Source organism: Apus apus, chromosome 3, assembly GCF_020740795.1.
Source record: "Apus apus isolate bApuApu2 chromosome 3, bApuApu2.pri.cur, whole genome shotgun sequence".
Classification (NCBI taxonomy): Eukaryota; Metazoa; Chordata; class Aves; order Apodiformes; family Apodidae; genus Apus; species Apus apus.
Genome location: NC_067284.1, coordinates 53,965,550 through 53,986,562, shown reverse-complemented (window position 1 = coordinate 53,986,562; position 21,013 = coordinate 53,965,550). Strand labels below are relative to the sequence as shown.

General features: G+C 37.4%; 1 protein-coding gene across 5 annotated transcripts in view; it reads left to right on the top strand.

Moving 5' to 3' along the window:
- The window catches only part of AFTPH (aftiphilin), a 48,264-nt gene that overhangs the window by 2,413 nt on the left and 24,838 nt on the right, over positions 1–21,013 (top strand). For all 5 annotated transcript variants that reach the window (XM_051613822.1, XM_051613821.1, XM_051613820.1 and 2 more), the window contains exon 2: positions 9,774–11,514. In XM_051613822.1, the coding sequence (XP_051469782.1) occupies positions 9,805–11,514 (1,710 nt within the window). In that variant the 5' untranslated portion in view covers positions 9,774–9,804. The remainder of the gene's footprint in view (positions 1–9,773; positions 11,515–21,013) is intronic.

Genomic DNA, 21,013 nt, shown 5'->3' with positions numbered 1-21,013 from the left:
CTCCTATGCACACACAAAAAGGCCTGGAAATGTGCTTTGTTTGAAAATTGACAGTCTCATTTCCATTAGACTTTCTTCCATGCTGATGTCTTTAGCAATTAAAGTTTTGGATTGATACTGCAAGGAATGTTTCTGCATTGGTACCAGTTGCAGGGTGATCACAGAATCACAGTATGGTGGGGGTTGGAAGGAACCTCTGGAGATCTAGTCCAACCCCTCTGCTAGAGCAGGATCTCCTAGAGCAGATCTGACAGGAATGGGTCCAGACAGGTTTTGAATGTCTCCAGGGATGGAGACTCCGCAGCCTCCCTGGGCAGCCTGTTCCAGTGCACTGTTACCCTAAGAGTAGAGTATTTTCTTACATTCAGGTTTAACCTCCTGTGTACCATTTTGCCCGTGACACTTAAGTAAATGTGGATAGAGAGTTAAGAGCATTAAGCATGCATGAAGTTTGAGAGCAAAAAGATAAACCAGTAAGTTTTAACATTGACTTGGTTTATATGACTTTTTTGCCAATTATAGTTCACTGGCAAGATCCTTGGGTCTCAGAATTCAGGTGGGGCTTTGGTCTGGATATGAGGGGTACCAAGATGTAAAATTACAGAAACTCAAAAATGTATTTATATATGTATGCATAAACTGACAAGTTTGTACAGCTTAGGGGGGGAGCAGCAGCATCTAATGGCTGTTGCCAGATCTAAGAGTCCTGTTTTGGGAGAACAACAAGGAAGCTGAAATCATGTCTTTATTTTAGTACATTTGAAAGTAGGCACAAGGGGAAAGGAAATGTGAAACCTCAAGTTCATATGTCTATTGAAAAGTGATGGAGAATAGATTTCATTCTTTGGAGTATTAGGTGTCCCTCCTGTATTGTGTTTTTAATATGAGATAATGTCTGTAGGTGGGATAACTGATGAATAATGTAAGTCTGTTCTTTCTAAGTGTGTTTAGTCAGTCAGTTTGGCTTTTTTACCTTTTTTTTTTCCTCACCTGCTTGTTCTTTGCATGTTGAAGAAGGTATTTGTTCACTTAAAAGCAAGCAAAGTTTGCTGTAATGGAAGGAAGTCCTATAGTTGTTCTCCCTGTGCAACTGTGTTTCCTCTGCCAACCTGTGAGAGAACCTTCATATAAGAGTGCACTTCTCGGCTATTGTAGTCTGCTCTATCCTTCAGTCTATGTGAAGTTTGAAGGGCTTGTATATGATGGAGAACATAGAGCTCTGTAAATAAATCTCTGAGAACAGTTGACCTTAGGTAATCTAGTTCTAATACTTTCTAATCCAGCATCTTTTTGTCTTAATTTAGAACACATTCCTAGCTAATGTGTTTCAGGGTAATATCCAGAAAAAAAAAAATTCTCACTGAGTTCAAAGCTGTTATAAAAGGAATTTAAGAAATTATAAGAATGAAAACGTCTCAGTTACTTGTTACTTACAACATCTGTCTCTGCACATTGTGTGAATGTTTGCTGTATTTTGGACACAAATGTTGCATTTCCACAGAGCCAGATTTTAAACCTGATTGACTTTCCCAGCCAGATGTTTGCCTATATGAATTAAAAACATGCTTGTTTTGGTAACATTTTCCCCACTGTTTATGGATTTAGATTCAGAGAGTATCTTTATCTGTAGCTGTTAAAGCAGGTCAGTAGACTTTGAGTTGAAACATTACATTTTTTTACCTTACAAAAATAACCTACCCTTTCGGTTCTGGGGAAGTGATGCTTTTCCTATTTAAAAAAGCTTCATGAACTAACACAGCATTTAGGTTAATGTTTTTCAACTGTTCTTCCAATTCCCCAGCTAAGTCAAAATGAAATGGGGAGAAGTGAAAGAGCAGAACTACTGAAAGTATATGTTTGATTGCTTCCTTATATAATCTAACAAGTTGGATATAGATATCTTCCTTTAAATCTAAGATCTATTTAAATCTCACATTTGTGCCACCTAACAGCAGTCTTCCTGTATTATCAGTGATGAGAGGATGAGGAGCAGTGTCAAAGAGGTTTGAACCTTGTGTGGGCTGAATTATCTGGGGATGCCTGGTGTTTACTGCTAGCCTGGGGAGAGCAGGAGGACAGGAAGACTGAGTTGCTGGAGACAAGTGCCTGAATCCTGATGGAAGTCTCTGGAGTTTTGTGACTTTAGTGTTCACTTTGCATACAACACTTTCTAGTAGAAGGTGTCCAGTATATTCAGTGTTTGTTGAAACCACAGTAATGTACAGTGGTATTGATTAATTCCAAATATTGGATAATGAGAAATAAGGCTTAGATACATTTGCTTTAGTAGAACTGGAGAATGTTGTTTTCTTCAACTCATAAATGCCCAAGCAAAAAAAAACGAAAAGTGCTCTGAAATTCCTGCTTTAGGTAATGGACCTTCTGGCTGTAAAAGCATTAGGTTCAAAATCAAAGACATTGATTTCTTGGACGATTTATGAGGTAAACATTTTCTTGCTGTATTTGGTTTGCTGGTAACTTAGTCCAAAAATAAAAGTTTATTAAAGCAATTTAAGAACATGTTGACTTCAGACTGGGCAATGACTTTCTCCAGTGGGTTTGGATTTTAGGAGTGCTGCTTTGACAGACAAGTTCTCCTCATTTACGGTGGCCCTTCTAGAACTAGGTTTTTGATGCAGAAAGACTAAATCCATTTTCCATTGTTCTTAAATGAACGAGAAGGTGAAGATACAGCAGAAGAGGACAGCTTTTCCTACTGGAAGCCACCATCTTGCTGTAATGAGAAGACTAAATCTGGTCCTTACGGTGGTATTTTTGATATCTGCTTGAGGATTTCCCTTGCAGTAGAAGAGTTAAATCGTTTTGGAAAGATCAGCTGCTAGCAGCAAAGGACTTGAATCCATATCCTTCCCATTGCAAAGCTTTTACTGTAGGGCATATCAGTAATGTTGTTTCTGTCATGGCTATCTTCATCATGCTATTTCTGATTATTTTTTCTTTATGCTTTAACTGATGGGTTGCTTAACTCAGCTTTGCTTTCAGAATCATCCACTCTAGAGAGGTTATCCGTTGTTTTGCTAATGTTCAATTTAAGATAAAGGGAACACTCCACTCTATGAGGAATTACTTCTTTTGAATTTACAGGTCTCATATATTTCTTTAGAGATACTCTTTGTGGCCTCCTGGTTTTTAAGGTCTTACATAAGAGCCAGACATGCTATTTCAAGTTTTTCCTTAGATGATATGCTGAGAAAGAACTACTTAAATCTGCTTTTGTTTATTGTAATTACATTGTTCTCTTTGCTGCCATGTCTTTGTTAGACTGTTTGTAGTATCTTCAAAAAGGTAATGAAGAAGGAGGTGATCCGTGTGTGAGGAAAGCAGATACTGTTCCCTATTTAGTGCAACCAAATAATAAGATAGCCTGGTTTGATAGTAAAGGTTTTAGAAACCTAGTTAGATTTGAGAGAAAGGAAGAGCATACACTTTGTCTTTCCAAATTTCTGCCCTATCAAAATTTAAATAAGTTACTACTCTCATCTTTTCCAGAATTACTGATCTCTGTTTTTTTCTCTTCTTTCACTGCTTTAAAATGACCTGAGTTACATTGTTAAATTCTTGTGACCTTAGGAAAAGTTTACACCAAGAGCTATAGTAACAGAATTGAATCTGACCAAAATAACCAGCAATGTTTTTGTTCTCTGAAGAAAAATGTCAGTATGTACTCTCAATTGTATTGGTGGATTACATTTATAGCATGACTATGGTCTTATATTTAGGATACTGAATTTTATCTGTGACATTCCCTCATAATGAGTATCAACGTTTGAAAGTAAAGAAACACATGGAAGCATTAAGTTTTCTGGTGTTTTCAGGTTTGAAAAAAAAAAAAAAGACACAAAGCAATCAAAAAAACCACAACACAAAACGAACTACAAACAACAGCTAAAAGACTGTAGAAAATGGAATATGAAAAAGAACACAATTCTGCAATGGTTTGGGGTTTTTTTCCTGAAAATGTGGGACAATGGCATGTCATGAGAAATGGATTGAAATCCATCATCAGTCTAATACTAAATTAATGTGATTCTGAAAATTTGCTGAACTGCTCAACATAAATCTGTGATTGTTGCTAAAATAATCCAGTCTAAACATGAAAGCTTAAATTTTTTCAGATTCTCCACTCTGAAGTGTAAGGTCTGTGGTCAGAAACCTGGGTTATTGCACATTACAGATCATAGAAACAGCTCATCTTACTATGTGCAAGTAAAAACTGCTATAAACTTATTCAGACTCCTTACTATATAGTGTGCTGAAAAATCAGTTGCTTTCATTCACTTAAAATTTGCATGTTTCCAGAAGGCTTAAATGAACACAGAAGTACATGTTAATTTCTTAACTGACTTCTACATTTGGGATCTGATTTCCTCAGAAATATGAGGAAGTTAAATAATCTGCCTTCAGATCATAGATTTGTTTGAATTCTAGTTTGTGAATTAAATCACGTTTTGAGTTAAGCACTTGAAATACCACTTTAAAAGAAAAACAGCATAGCCTAATGTCTTGACCAAGAATATGTCTGAGTTTGGTGTCAAGTACCATAAAAGATGAAGCCACAGTTCCAGCTCTTAGCCACTATCTGAGATGCCAGACAAAGCAGGGATTAACTGAATGAATTAATGAACAAAGTTGTTGTTTTGTCAGACCTGTGAGTTTTCACCATGTGTATGTTCCAGTGGACGATAATTAATTTAGTTCAATACTTTATGGTTGGCAGGTGGAAGTCGAAAGATCATAATTAAATTCTTTCTGAAGAAAACTACATCAAGGCTAAAAATTCCCACGCTATTTTTTTATATTGCAAGGAGAATTGGGAATATGCCCTATTAAAAAAAAAAATTAGTCTGTCAGTCAAGGGCAGGAGAAATACTGGTATGACTTTTTTCTTTCTATTTCACATTTTCTTTATGTAAACAACAATTAAATTGTGCTAACATAAAAATCTTACACTTATATATAAGACAGATTCATACATTTATACTTTGGCTTTTAAAATATAGCTGTATTATTGGCAATCGCTGACATTTAAAAAATACACAAGTCCATACAGTTGATTATGCAGTTGGTTCTTATGGGTTAAACTGATTGAACATCAAGTAGACTAATAAACCTGTGATCAGATTTTTAAATGCACAATCAATGTTCTGTGCAGATCCTGTTTTGGCAACTGCTACAGAAACTATCTGGAGCAGAGTATTGTGCTGCTGGACTGCTGCCGTGTGAATGATTCCTGTGATGTTTTAAAAGTGCTTTGAAATGAAAAATTGAAGGAAGCTGGTTCTTCTCAATGGCAGCAATTGCAGGAGAGAAAAATTTGAGGTGGTCAGAAATCATCATGTTTGATTTGGCTTTGGCAGTCTGCTTCACTCCCTGTGCAGCCTCTTCACTTGTCTTTGCCCTTTGTCCCTCCTATTCTTGTTCCTTGACTCCCTTTTTTCATGGTAACTGGAAAGAAAAGGCATCTTGTAGGTAAATAGGATGCTCACTGCTCTCATGTAATTAAATTTATTTTCTGAATGCTGCATGTTTTTTTTAGACCATCCTTGCCTCTAAGGATTTTCTCAACTCTTCTATGGTTTATTTTTAGCTGAGGCTAGGATAACAATACAGTAAATGGTCAACAAAAAATATGGGCAGTGTCATTATGATGGATACTATATGAAAATATATCCAGTGCAGCTAAAGAATCATTTTTTGTCAGTGTTTCTTGCATGACACCCTGATGTCAAGTGATTCAGCAGCTAGTAATACAGAGCTGAACGTAGTATTTCGAATACCTCAAGTGAAAACCATAGAAACCTATAAATCTGAGAAGGGTCAAAAATAAAACAAAACCTCAATGGTTTTGTTGAAATGTACAGACAAATTTTCTTTTTAATGTGAAAGTTCAGAAGTTTTTTTCAAGTGGTCTAGTTCTTAGTTTTAGGATATGTCTTTGAGATACAGTTAAAAAACCCAGGGCTTCATTGTTTAGTCTGAGTCTTGATGACTGTAGTATTTTTATTTAGTTTAAGGAATACTGGCCCATGTAATTCATAAATTATGAGGATTGTCAGCATCCTCCTGCATCTGTTTCTTATCTATAAAGCTATGGTAATCTAGGTTGGCCACTGAGCTAATAGTGCTGCTTAGCCAAGCAAAAAAGTTGCAGCTGATCAAAGTACTTTTCAAGATTTTAGAAAGCTGTAAGTGTATAATGTGGATGTGGCTTGTTACCTAACCAGCAAAACTATACTTTGATGTCATTGTCTGTGTACAGGGCTGTAATTTCATATATTTGCCACTTGGAAACAAATTTGAGGTTGCTTCTGTCTTCAGGTTTTTCCTCCCCTTCTCATGACTTTTTATCAATAAAAACAAAGATTCTGGGGGAGAGGAGGTTGGTCTACCTAGATTCAGTCTCATTTTTGTTTGAATATAGTTGCTTGCATTGCTTGATTACTCTAAAACTGTTTCAAAATAAGAATAATCTGATCTGTATCCATTTTGAGTTATTTTATATACAATATGATTCTTTCATGTTAAACTTGGTTGTTATTACTCATACTGCACAGAAAGCTTCAAAGTTGGATCTTGAAGAGTTCAGAAATCTTGGTTTCAAAATCAAACGTTAACTTCCTAGCTTTAGCTTGTGTCAGCACACAAGCATTTGACTTTCTTAAGCATGTGATGTTCTATAGATTGCCAAGTAATTGCAATATTTAGGGATTTTAATTCAGTTTCTGCTTCAGGTTTCCATGGGTTTAGTTGTATGGCTTTTTCTTTTCAATGTAAATCAACATGCTGTAGAACTGCCATTTTCTATTTTGAATTATTTTCTTTCTAAATGGCTTTAGAGATGTGTTTTAGAGAGCTTATACATCCCTGCCTAATAAAAAATAAAACATCTAATAATGTGATAAAATTACTGTGGAGGTTGTAGTGGCTTCAATCATAGTACTTGGCCTTGGTCAAGGAGCTGCTTATCACACCCTCCAATATTATCCCTCAAAAGCTTGGTGGTGGTATTTATTATAGGACTCTTGTTTTCACCTTCCTTCTTTCCAGACATTTCATTATTACTGTTCAAGATCCTTTTTCTTCTGGGATGATGAAGGTTTATACCCAGTCACTGCTGTCCTTAAAACAGTGTTGAGAATTTTTGTTTGTTTGTTTCAATCACTTGTTTCTTGCCTTTTACAGTGTCTTCAGCTTTTGTTGCTTGGGGTAAGGTGATAAATACCATTTCATCTGAATTTTCCAAATAGGTGTAGCAATTCTTGTTAAATCTCAGGAGGTTTAATAGTAAATTTATGCTGTTGTCTACTGGGATTCAACTCAGAATCAGGAATGCAAACTTAGTTACAAGGAATGATTTGTTGTAACCTAATAAACCCACTCCTTTTGTTTTCTTTTTTTGAATAATAAAAAAGAAATCCTGTCCTTTTCCAGGAATTAGGGTGGGGAGTGAGTCCCCTCCTGTTTGATGCAGTTTTTTCTGTTCTTTCTTCTAAATGCCAGTATGTTACTAAAAGCTGCTGATTCTTGACCCTGGGAGTGATGAATTCCAGGCAAAATGCCATTCACTCCTGAACCAATTTCCCTCTAGCTTTAAATAATGCTGTCCCCAAGTAAGGTGCCTTGAGATGAGTACAGATAATATATACTAATATCTACCTAACCAGTCTGTTTCTACAAAAGAACAAACAGCACTACCATCTACCAGGGTGTATCTTTGTGTGTAGCATATGAATCTTCCTCTGCAGTAAACTACTAATTGTAGTCTACATATACTGAGTGCTTAATCTTGGTGTTGGTGGTTGACCACAGTAGATTTTGTGAATTTGGATGTAAAGAAGGAATGGCTGCTCTGATAGTTACAAAGAAATGCTAACACTGGATTGAAACCCCAGAAGCTTGGAAGGCAAACAGGTTAGAGTAATCTCGGTGGGAACTCAGTGTCACACCCCACAGACATCTTGAAAAGGATCTTTATATTCATGTATGATATGGAACATCAGTTGCCCTTGATTTTGGAGAGAGTGCTCTTGAGAGATGTGGTGTCTGAGATAAGAGTGAAGCTCTTCTCCCAAATACCTTGTTAAGCAGCTGGTGCTGAGTAAGCCTATGTGGGAGCCTGATGACAAGTCATTCTTTATTCTAAACAAAATTTATTTGCAGTTATCTTCAGTTTGCATGTGATGTTACAGATTACTTCATGGTTTCATCTGATAAGCATGATGTTCTTCTGTAATTGCAAAATACTCTTTTAAAATTGTAGGTATGTTAGTCACCTTAAAGATACCAGACTTTGCTGGCAAATACCAAGAGTTGTTTGGCTCAAGTGCTGTGGTGTGTTGTGCTTGAAGAACTACAGAGCTTCATTTGTTGTTGTTATGCCATTGTGTGCTGCTGTTAAGGTGCATGCACAGTCAATTTGCTAAAGGCGTTGAAATTAAGAGTCACATTTTATCTATGTTTCAGAACTAGTATTGTGAGGTCTGCACTTTCTCTGGCAATTAGGAAGTCAAGTATTTGCTAATATGTTTAGGTAGTTTTCACTCCTTTTCTGTAGATAACGCTTAGTATGTTGTTACAATTTAGGACAAATGTCATATGAAATGGAAGGAGCTTGGTTGTAGCTTTCACTTTAAGAGCTCTACGATGTGAACTGATTAAATGATGTGTACGATAGTGAATCTATAAATAGTAGTGGTTATTGGTTCATTAATTATGCAAAACACTGAAAAAAAAAATCAAGATCACTCTTTAGGAAACAAAATTCTCCATCGGTACCTTGCTTGTTACTATATGGTTTGCAATGTTAAGATGGAGTCCTTTGTCAGTTTCTATCTAGGCCATGGGAATACTTTTATTTTTTTCCCTCTGATTTAGTGATTTTTGTTTAAATATTTTATGAATAGTCTTGCTCTGTTCTGCTTTTGAGAATAAGCTTTGATGGAGAGGTTTGTTTTGCTCTAGGCTTTGCTGGTGTTCATAATGGCGTTTCTCAACTGGCAGCTGGTAAGACAGAAGCAGGCTGGCAGCAGCAGCCGTGGAGACAGTGCTTGTTGTCTTGCAGTTATGAAATCCAAAGAATGGGGAGACCTAGCAGAAACCTCTGAATTTGTAGGGAGAAACTTAAACAGTAGGGCAGTGAAGCATAGCTAGTGGTTATAACAGCAGTTCCTTCCTCCACTTCTTCACTTTTTCAAAGCTCAAGGAAGCTTTCAAAATCTTCAGAGCCACCATCTGTAGGTGCCTTAAGTACATGACTATTGATGCACAGTCCATCAAGTGGCTTGATTTCTTTTGCACGGTTAGCTGGGTGCACTGATGGGTGTGGGAAAAGATGGCCCAGGGTCATTGGCTGTTTTACAAATTACAGGTGATGGGAAGTAAAGAACTAATGGGTTAAAACTCAATTAGTTGTGCTGGTGTGTTGTGCAACAGCTCAGGCCAAATGTTGTTTGTATTCTGACGTTTCAGCACTGTCTGCTGTGTATATGATCATGGAGTGCTTCACAAGAAGCTTGACCTATACCCAGTAGATAGGTTCTAAAATTATTTTGCAAAAGAGTTTGCAAAAATATTTGGTTCTGAAACAAAATGATTACTTAGAAAATAGGTTTGGGGAATGTTCCTTTCTCATTTCTAATACAGACGTTAATCTGTACACACACTTCTAAAATAATGTGAAATAGTAAACATAAAAAATATGAAAGATGACAAATGTTAGCCAAATTGTAATGAACTTTTTTCCTTTCTTACAGAAATACACTAATTTTGAAGTGAAACTAAACAATGGAACCAGATATTATTCGCATGTACTCCTCATCTCCTCCACCACTAGACAACGGAGCTGCTGATGATGATGAAGATGAATTTGGAGAATTTGGAGGATTTTCTGGTGTAAGCACTACTGGTGTAGCTTTTGCTGATTTTGATACACCAGACTACAGTCATCCAAAGGAAGAGTTTATACCCACGAATCATTTCCTCCCACTTCATGACTATTCTGACAATGTATCTAACATTGCAACTTTCACATCCCTTAAAAATGTTAAAGATAAAGACTGCCTTGCAGAGCTGCCTATTCTTACTAAGGAGCTTTCTGATATGTCTGCTACTAGTACCAGCAAAGAAAAATCTAAGTTTAGAACTTCAGGTACTGATTTAGAAGATGTAAGTAAAAGATGGGAAAAAAGAGACAACACTGGGAAATCTGAGGGTTTTTCTTCTCATGTCAATAGAACGGATACAGCAGTTGAGAGCCAGGACAAGCAAATAGATGCTTGTAATGGTGAGAAACTTCCATGTCTAGAGATTCTAACAAATGGATTTGCAGCATCAGACCCTGTGAATCCTCAGGGAACAGAAAATCTAGACAGTATCAGTGACTCAATGCCTAGCTCAGGTGAAGATTTTGCAAATTTTGCTGCATTCTCAAGCAAAGCCCCAGTCTCTTTAGAGGGAACAGCACCTACAATATGCAGTGTTCTTAATGAAAGAGACTCTCTGAGCATTCAGGAGAACAACAGAATAAACAGAGCAACTTGTATTGAAGAAGAGGTTTGCATTTCAGAAATTAGGTATGAGCAGGGTTCCTCAGCACTGGAAGATGAGTTTCCAATTTCTAGTACATCTCAAACAACTGGAAGTTCAATATGCACTACTGAAAATGGAGAATGCAATGGGAGGAGAAGACAGCATGGCACAGAGAATGGCAAATATTTTACTAGGCCTGATGACTCTTTGGGAACAGAGGACATCAGGGTTGAGAAGATCCAAAGCCTAAGCAGTGATTCTGCAGGAGAAAAAATAAGTGATTCTGAAATTCTTAAGAATGGTGCAAGTATTACTGAAGGTGCAGCTTGTAGTAACACACACGATGATGATTTTGGTCATTTTGGTGCAGTCAGCGGTGCATCTACCAGCTCTACTAATGCTCAAGAATCAATAAATGCTCTGGATTTAGAAGGAACTGCCAAACAGCCTGCACATATTAGTGAACCTAATGATGAATTTGGTGAATTCAGGGACACAAGTACTGTTTCTCAGCAGCCATCAAGATTGGATCAAGCTGAACTAAGTCAGACTGCTGACACTTTAGAATGTGATACCAGTAAAAATTCAGACTTTGACTTTCAGCATACTAAAGTAGAAAAGGGTGATGATAGTGAATTTGGAGACTTTGATTCAGTGCCAAAACCTCAAGATGAGAGTGTTGCTTTTCAGGACTCTGACTTTACAGACTTCAGTTCAGCAGGTTGTAACCAGAATACAGACTGGAATGCTTTTGAAGATGAACAAAAAGACAGCTGTTCTTGGGCTGCCTTTGGAGATGAGGAAGCTGCTGAATCACATCACAGAAAAGAGACATGGCAGTCACATAGGACAGATGCATCTGCCAGGATTGATGATCCAGTGTTACACAAGGCTGACAGTTTTGCTTTAGCATCTTCCGAAGGAGCTACCAGTAAGCAATCTCAAGAGCCAGCACCTTCAGTTCAGGTGAGGGTGTTCTTGATTTTGTTCAGTGTTGTTCTGCTCTTGTGCATACAGGTCTTCCTGGTTTCTGCTTCTGTGTATAACAAATGTTTGAACAGTCCTTGTTTGTTTTGTGGGAGAGATTTAATTTGGTGGTTGAGACAGGCTGGTATGAAGTTGTATGCTGTGTTTGCATCTTGTATCTTGCACTGGTACCTCCTGCAGAAAAATGAAGTATGCTAGAATCTGTATGCATTTGTTTTGACAATTATATGTGGTCCTTTACATAAACTGATCAAAGGAATAAGCCATCATAAACATTTCAGAGCCTGTGAGAGTTCTTCCTGTACTTCACAGTTTACTGCCTTTAGGAGGGGTACTCTGGTGTTGCTTTTTCATAAAACAGTGGTGTGAATGGAAGGTGACATTACTGGTTCCCCCAAATTTTTCATCACCATTCTTTATCATGTTTTCAAAATTTGATTTTAAATGATGTCTTGATTTGCAAATAGCAAGACTCATTTGCTTAAAGCAGAGAGCATGATAAAATATGACCTATGGAGTTGTGTCACCAATATCCCAACTCCTGGGAAGCTAACTATTAAAAAGTTATTTTTAAATAAGCCTCTGTTGTACATCAATTGTGGGAAGCTCCACAATATAGCAACATCATAAATACAGGACTGATGACTCCCTAAAGCTGCTGTTATTTCTAATTAGGAGTTTTGTGGAGGCTGAAGTAGATAGGTTTATTTCTGACACCCACCCCCATTCTGCCTTAATGGCTTATTATGTATTAATTCCTAACTGATTCCTTCCTGGGTCTTTCACCAGGCATCTTTGAGATCTGTACCTGTTTATATGTAGATAATTTTTTTAATATTACTTTTACAAAATTCAGAACAACAATTTGAATGTAAAATTCTCTTCAATACTTCTTTTTAATCTTGTCATCCTGTGTGAGTAGTTCAGAATATGCTCTGCCTTTTTGAAGCATGCAGCAACACCAGCAATGAAGTGTGTTAATGGTAATATGTGCCTGAAAGGTTTGGATTTTCTTTGGCAGTCAAAGGAAATGAGGTAAGTCCCTGCTTCTAGGACTTTGCTTAGGTTTGGTGACAGCCCCACCTCTTTCCGTTTCCTACCAGTGACAGATGAAATGGTGTAAATGGCTTTTCAGAAAAAGGTTGGGCCAGCCAGAGCTTTGCAAGCGTCAGCAAATGGAATGGAGCTTTTGGGAGTGAGTGCTGATTTCTTGTCATATTAAAAGGTGTGAGCCTCAGCTCCTGACACTTCCTTTTTGCTGTTTTGTGCAGTGACTGACACACCAAATTTCAAAGTGACTTCACAAGCCAAAAAAATGCTTGCAAATGAACCTGAAGGTGGATTTTTGTGCTTGTTCAAAACCTTGCTGGGTGTGCAGGTCCATTTCTCAAGTTGAAAGCACAGATCTGTTGTTACCCCTTCTGTTGGTCATTTGCCCGTAAAATTGGAGAGCACTAACATCATAAGTGCAATTAATCTAAATTGTTCCTGTTGCCACTTGAAAGACTGTCCAGAATATGACAAAGAGATGGAGTGGGGAGAGGATTCTAATAAACCATAATTTTTTCTAGTTAATCAAGCTATGAAGGAATAGTCTGAAGGTTTTAAACATTTATTTTTACTTAAAGTTTTACATAATTTTATGATGGAGTTTCAATAGAAAATGGTTCTGAATGTAGATGTTTATAGAAGCAGAACCTTCAGAGGTTCTGTAATTTTTTTTCCCCCTCCCCAAGTCTGCTATAACAACAGATAAAAAGTCAAGTTACAGTGGAAGATCTTTGGTGATCTGTCATGAAGTCATATGGTAGTTCGGTTAGATTATAAAGGAAGTTTTAAGACTTAAATATTTCTTTTGTTCCTTCTCTTTGTACTATAGCCAGTTGTGACTGTTTGCATATAAAGTGATGTTCTGCCTCCTCTGCCGGTGAGGAAGTACAACTTAGAGAATGTTTTACACAAAGAAGCTGTAGAGGAAGTTGAGCTGTAAATGTTTTCTCTGTTGAAATAGTTACCTTAGCTTGCAATGCCTGTTAGTTGCTATTTTTTTTCTCAGTTAATTCCTAAAACAGTAGTTACACATTTTCAAAAAATATTTTGTATGCTTCTAGTGCTTTAAGTTTTAGAAGTACCTGTTGAAACCTTCATATATTTTTAAAAGACTTTATTTTATTCTTAAGTAGCAATTATGGTTTTAATCCATTGAGCTACAGTTTAGTAAATTGTAATTAGAAACATTAAGATTAGATGAGTCAACACGAGCCAGCATAGGGACCCAGTACTTCAAGTGCTGAATCTTTGTAAAATTAATCTCACATCTTGATCAGTTTCCTTACTTTCACCTAAGATATCATTGAGGTCAAACCACAAAATACAGCATTTTGAAGTATTTGCTGATCTTCTGTTTCCCATGTATAAAGTTGAGTTCTGGAGCCATTTGATGCAAAACCAGAAGCACTTGCATGCAAGATGAAGCTAGGGAGAGGTGAGGGAACACATTTTTTTAATACCCTACCAAAGGAGAACAGGGAAGAGTAGATCAGTCAGATCAATCTATTGCTGGCAGTTCTAAAAACACTTGCTGTAGAAACTTGAAGGGAGCAGGCTCCACAAGGGAGAAATACTGCGTGTGTTAGACATTTGAGATGGATGTGAAAATCAAGACTTTGGCTTAGGCTAAAGGTAGACTGGGATCATTTACAAGATACTGTATACACTTGATTTGTAATATTGAGGCTAGGAGAGTCACTAATGTGGTGGTGAAATAATTTTGGACAGTGCATAAACAGAAAGACTTCAATGTAATTCTTTGCTTTTCAGCTTTCTGCTTTTGAATACTTAGCTAGGAGCATTACTGTTTAAATGTGGAAATTATGTATCCAGCAGTTTTCATTCACCCAGATTACTGCATGAAAGGGAAGTTATTTATCAGTAGCTCAAGTTGCTTTACCAATGGTCTCTGCATATTTTCCGTTGCTTCCTTAGTTTGTGTTTGGATATGGAGGCAGCAGCAAAATTTTGTGCTTTCTGCATATGGCTTTGATTGTAAGGTATATGTCAGGCAAACTGTTTTAGATATTCTGAATTTGGTATAATATTTAATTTAAAAATAGACTTTGCTTGAATTCAACTAATTAATCCAGTTTTTTCCTACTACTTTTACATTCTATATTTTGTAAGGGCAAAAGGGTCACAAAAATGACCTTATATAGTGACACGTAGTGGCAAAAAGATCATTATGTCCTTTCTCCTTTGGCTTTGGTCTTAGGCTGAATCCTACACACAATCTAAAATACAGGGTTTGTAACACACTTACCTTTTCTATCCAGTAGGGTTGTGGGGAGAAGAAAACAGGCATGGTATATGGTATTCTGTTAGAATTACTGGAAGAGTTTATAATCCCTTAGGAAAAAGTTTCAGTTTCAGAGGCTGATGGACACAGATAGTATAATTTGAACCCATATTAATGCTACCGTATTCCTTAGCCATTTAATGTCTGTCTTCAGCTGAAAAATATGTAATATTTAGTTTTGGTGTAGCTGCAGGTTTTTATATGAAATCATAGAATCACAGAATGGTTTGGGTTGGAAGGGACCTGAAAGATCAACTAGTTCCAACCCCCTGCCATAGACAGGAACACCTCCAACCAGACCAGGTTACTCCAAGCCTCATCCAACCTGGCCTTGAACACTTTCAGGGTTGGGGCACCCACAGCTTCCCTGGGCAACCTGTTCCAGTGTCTCACCACCCTCTCAGTCAATAATTTTTTCCTAATATCTAATCTAAATCTGCTCTCTTTCAACTTAAAACCATTCCCTCTTGTCCTGTCTCTACATGCCCTTGTAAGTCCCTTCCCAGTTTTCCTGTGGCCTCTCCAGGTACTGGAAGGCTTCTCTCATGTCTCCCTGGAGCCTTCTCTTCTCCAGGCTAAATGTACCTTTGTGTTCATTAAAACTAATTTAGGGTGTAGTAGGTGGGTGAATTGGTTAATCTAACAAGTTTTGAGCAAACCTGCACTCTGTCATATGCATTAATCCCCCTTGTGTGATCACATAACACACTACTAAGTTATGTTTATAAGGAACATAAGGCTCACAGCACAGCTTTCTCCATGAGATAATGTTGGACATGAGTCAGTTGAGGGGGTTACTAAGCTGTATTGTGTATTAAGGATATATGCAGGACTTAGGCAGTAAAAGCACAAGAGCAGTTATTACCTATGGTAATTATGTGGGTGGGTAATAGGTCTATGCCTAGCTGTGTTCAAGGAGTATTGGCATCTCTAGAGGAGGAGATGAATAATGGCTTGCTTGGAAGGCCAGAACTCTTACCTGATTTTGCTGAGTGTCAACAGGTCCTGAAAGGGGAAGAAGGGAAACTTGAACAGCCCTCCAAGTGGGTTTTGAGATTCTCTGCTTATTAGAGAGCCTGTGCTCACAGGCTCTACCTCTTAAGATTAATCAGCATGAGTGATGTACAGTTACTAAGCCACAAGTGTGCATCAAGACAAAGAAAGCCCTGGATCACTGTTGCTTAGAGAGCACTTTGTCTTGGGCAGTGAAGTCATCTTCTTGGAAAAAAGTAATTATAACCATAAAAACTAGCCTCCCAGTTCGTTAAGATAAATTAAGATAGTGTTGGATAAATTAAATTCAGACAGTTGGGTAACAATTTGCAGTTGTAGCTGTTTGGAAAGGGTTGGGTTTTTTTTTGTTTTTTTTTTTAGTCCATACCACAGTTTTTAAATATTTGCAGCTGCTTAACAGACCATTAAAAGTAGCCCATTATTGCTGTATTTCAGAACAGGCTGGCTAAGGGGATTTTACAAAAGAAAACAATTTGTAAGAGGATTGTTTTAGCATTTCTGTTTTGTGTATCACAGAACAAAATTATTTTCCATTTTATACATATAAGCTTCATCTACTTCCTCTTAGAGCCTGGCGGAAAGTGTGGTACAACACCACTAGATAATAATAACATGACAGACAGAAATGGGAAGTAAGTTTTATGTAGTCTAGATAAATAACTATTAAACTTCACTTTGATTATATGGAAGATGCGAGATTTCATATGTTTTTTTTCAACTGAGGCAGAAAAAAAATGTGCTTGCCTTCCAGCAGCATGGAGGGAGACAGCTTCACATTTCTACAGTGGAGTTCCTTGTGGTTTGTAACTGTCGTATCAGGCAGTTAAAAAACCATAGAAGTTGTCATCTTCTTTCTTAAGCCACTAAATTTTCAGATTTGCTTTGCAGCTGAGCTCAAGAACTTTATAGTTACTCTTCAAAAATGTTTGGGGGGAGTATCTGGAACTATTACTGCTTTCTTATAGCTCTTTAAGAGTAAAAATTTTTACAGTAATTTAATGTCTCATCAGTGAGGATTTTTAGCTCTTGTGGCATCATACTTGATGGCATAACTACGTTGAATCCTCCTGCTGGATTGGAAATGTCAATTTAGGACCAGTGTTTCCATTATGAATTACTTGTAGGAATAAAAATGAAATTATTTCTTCCCCCTAAGACATTTGTCAACATCTTAAACATAACCTTTTTTTGAGGGGGGAGGGAGAACAGCCATCATATTTGGATCATGAGATGTTAAACTAGTGTGGCTTTACTTCTCTTTCCTCAGGAGTTTTTCTGCCTGCATCTTTTCCCCCGTTGCTGCTGGGAAGATGCTCTGTTTGCCAAGTAGAGCCTGCACATCAGAGAAAGAAAGATTGTTGCTGTGTGGAGGGCAAACTGATCCTTAGTTTAAGTGATCCATAAAACTTTACAAAGGAAAAACTGCTCACCTTTAGTTAGGAATTTAGTGATTTGTTGATGTACGTTTAATTAACTGTTCAGATCTGTTTCTTCATTCTTGAGCCCAAAAGATTTTGAGACCTTCTTTTCTCCATAATGAGTGAGTTGCATTCATTAAAATCAGTTTCTCAGCCTCCCCTATGTTAACTGACAGCATTGTCATGTAGTTTAGTTCTTAGAGGAAATAAAAAAAAAACCCAACCAAACAGAAAAGCCAAACCATCACATGTGGCGAAGGTACATGTGATGACTTCACAGGCAAAGGTGTTGCTGGAAAATACTGTTTGGTTGTTAGAAAACCCAGCAAAAGGAGTTTCATTTAACCTCTGCTGCATTTTGTTAAAATGGTGGTAAATACCTATGTTAGGCACTCTCCAGAGCAGTGGGTTCATGATTTAAAATAAATAAAATCTGTCTGGTTAATCAGTTTCTTTTCTTGGCTTCTGGCCACTGAGCATTGTTCTGCCATTTTTTGAGAGCCTTCACTCAGCTTCTGAATTCTGACTAGAAGCTGATTATGTCCATATGGACTTTATTCCTTTCCCAAATTATTCATTTAGCATCTTGGATCATTCACATGCTCACTTTTGTCTCCTTCCTTATGTTTTTGTTGTGGTTTTTTTTCTGTCAGGTAAGACATAAATATATAAATAGTCTCAATAATTTAACTATCATACTGGTTTTATTTACTCTTGGGTCTCCCAGTTGTGTGTTCATTAGATGCACAGCCCAGAGCTTGAGTACTGCTTCCTTCATAGCATCTTTCCTGGCAGCAGGAAAAGGTAAGCTGAAGGTGACCTCTGCTTTAGAGACTCTCCCTTCTTAAAGCACCTCTGAAGGCTGCCAGAGCAGAGATGCTGCAGACTGTAAGCAAGAGTGGGATGGGGAAACCAGAGCTTGCCTTTGGGAACAGGGCTGTCCACTCTGAGGGAAAGTGAGGAGGAAGGAGGGACAAAATGTCACTCCACTCTGGAGCTTCCAGCATGAGGAGTTTACTGGATGAGCTTTTGTCTGCTCTGCAGTTCATGTGTGATTTGGACCATGGCGGGAAGCAAGAAGTCTTTTTCCCCACCTTGCTCGTAGAGTTCCCTGAAACTTCACCCAGAGAAGCTTTACAGCAGTTGTATGGTGAAAACTTCAGTTCATATCAACTATTTCTGTAGTGTAGCCTAACTATGTTGTCTTTATGGCAAGTTTTAATATCTTCTCTTCCTAGCTCTCAAGAGAAGCAGTGACCTGTCACTGTTGAGTTCACATGGAAGCTGCTGGGGAGGATTTAGTGCTCTGGATGGTCAGGGTAGGTTTCCTATGTTGAAGGGGTTTATTGGTTCTTGTAGTGGAGAAGAAGAAAAAAACATTCTGTATAGCAAGTACTTTGGCCTTCCAGCTCTGAGGGCTGGATCTTGCCCCCTATTTAAACAGCCAAGGAGATAAATTCTAATCATGTGGTTATTCTCACTTGTAACTGTCTTACATCTGTGATATTTTTGCTGTTTCGGGTGATGATTGCCATGTATCTTAAGTGTTTATAAAAATTTTTTATGCTTTCCTAGAAACTATGGGGGTTTAAGTTTGTTACTGTTTGAGGAATCATGGTTAATTTTTAGAACAGCAGCTGTTGCCTTTTTTCACATCTTCGGTATGTGCCTTCAAGAGTTACTCTTCTTAAATGGCAATGGAGAACTTAAAAGTATCAAATATTTTTAGTAACTTGAAAAAGTGGAGAGAAGTTCTTGTTTTCTTTTGTGCCTTTTTTTTTCCAGGAGTGTTTTTTTGTATCCTGAAAGGCATGACACTACTGTGTCTGACAGAAGTAACATTTCTAACAGTCCATTTTATAAAAACAATAGATGGAGGTTTGTAGGAAATGGACATTTCCAATAATTTCAGAATCTTGGTAATGCCTTTTATACCTGGGGGCTATGACCACAGGAATTCATTACCAATTAGAAGAACAAGTTCAGCTGCTTCCTTAGGGACATTGCCACTGCCCAGGAGGTGTGTGTTTGAATGCTCATCCTTGCGTCCATTTGCACACACAGAATTACTTACTCTGGTTTGCTATGGAAACCATCCTTCTCTATCACATATAAGGGCTAAGCATTTGTGGAAATTTAGAAAGGACTGAAAGGAAGTGTAAAGAATGCTATAATTAAACTGTTCCTAGAATTTTGGCACAATTCTTAAGCTCAAATTTGAAATTGTGTGCTGACTGAGATGCTGCTATGTTCTTAGAGACTTTCTGTTAATTCTTTCAGTACCTAAGTAAGCATATTCTGAATCACCAGCACATTCTCAAATGTTGATGCTTTTCAAGAAACTTGATGCCTTGCTGTTTTCATGATGCAATGCCTTTTGTCTGCCCCTTCCTTTTTGGTGGGGATATATGTATTCCTGCTGTATTACAGAAATGAAGTAGGCCTCACCTGTTTGAATAAGAGCAAGTGATATATTGCCAGCAAAGTTAAGTTTTAAAATTTAAGAGAACATGCTTTTGTCTGCTGAATTGTTAGTGGGACACTGTTTAGTTTTACTTCCTAAAAATGTAAATTACATTGTTAGTTCTGGTCAACAAACACTAAAGAGCCTACAAATAATGTAACAAGTATTATATCTTATTGTATGGCCAGAATGATTAGGGTTTAAGAGATGATTAGAAGGAAAATTCTATACTGTAGAACATGACAATTTATGGTCAGAATATACCAGTGAGGTAATGAAGAGGAAAAGAAAGAAAGTGTGAGTCAGGTATGCTGTGTAATTCAGATGCTTTGATAGTATAATAATTATAGCATTTTGACGTTATGCTTTTCAAAGAACGGTGACTGTCGCTGTCAGGCATTTCTTTCACAGGTAGTGAAACTGGAGAGCTAATTTTCTAAGGAAGTTAATTTTCCTGATTTTTGCACTTAGTGGCTGATAAGGGAGAACAGACTGAACATACTTGGTTCTCAATTCCCAACTAATCATTCTGAGACCCCAGTACAGAATCAAGATATTCTGATAACATGGTCTTTGCCTCTGTGTTAGGTTTCCTTTACTATGTTTGATGTTGTACATGGTCAGTGGTTTGCTTAATTGAGACAAGAGATGAGGCGATTTTTTATATAAAAGCTGAAACAAGAAAGATAGGTAACTATTATAGTAATTGTAAAGCAGATATTCTGGTCCATAAAGGTTTGTTCCAATTGTATCATTTGGTCTAATTAAAATATGTAACTTCCACCTACCAGTCTTGCTTTCCTGAACCTTAAATCATTTTGATTGTAACACAAAACCTCTGTCGTAGGTTTATGGGTGTAAATTCAGTATTGCTGCTGGAATATGCTGCATCTCCACAGGAGGGCTCTGCTGGCATAGCTATACTAGCAGATGCTGTGGGAGGCTTGTGGGATTTTCGCCTACTCAGTATCTTTTCCATTTCCTCCATGGAAAAGCTGGATGCTGCCCTGTGTGCAGTGCAGCCAAGCATCAGAAAGGTGGCCATTGAATAGCTCTAGACTAGAAAGATAGAAGTGGTCATTTTGAGTCAAGCTTGCGTCTTTTTCCCCTAGGAAGAAATTTGAGTGCTGCTGTTGAAAACAAGCACACTGCAATAAGGGATTTAAATTGATTTTTATGAGCATACTTTGCTACTGGTACTTCTTAATAAATGTTAAGAAATTGCTGGTT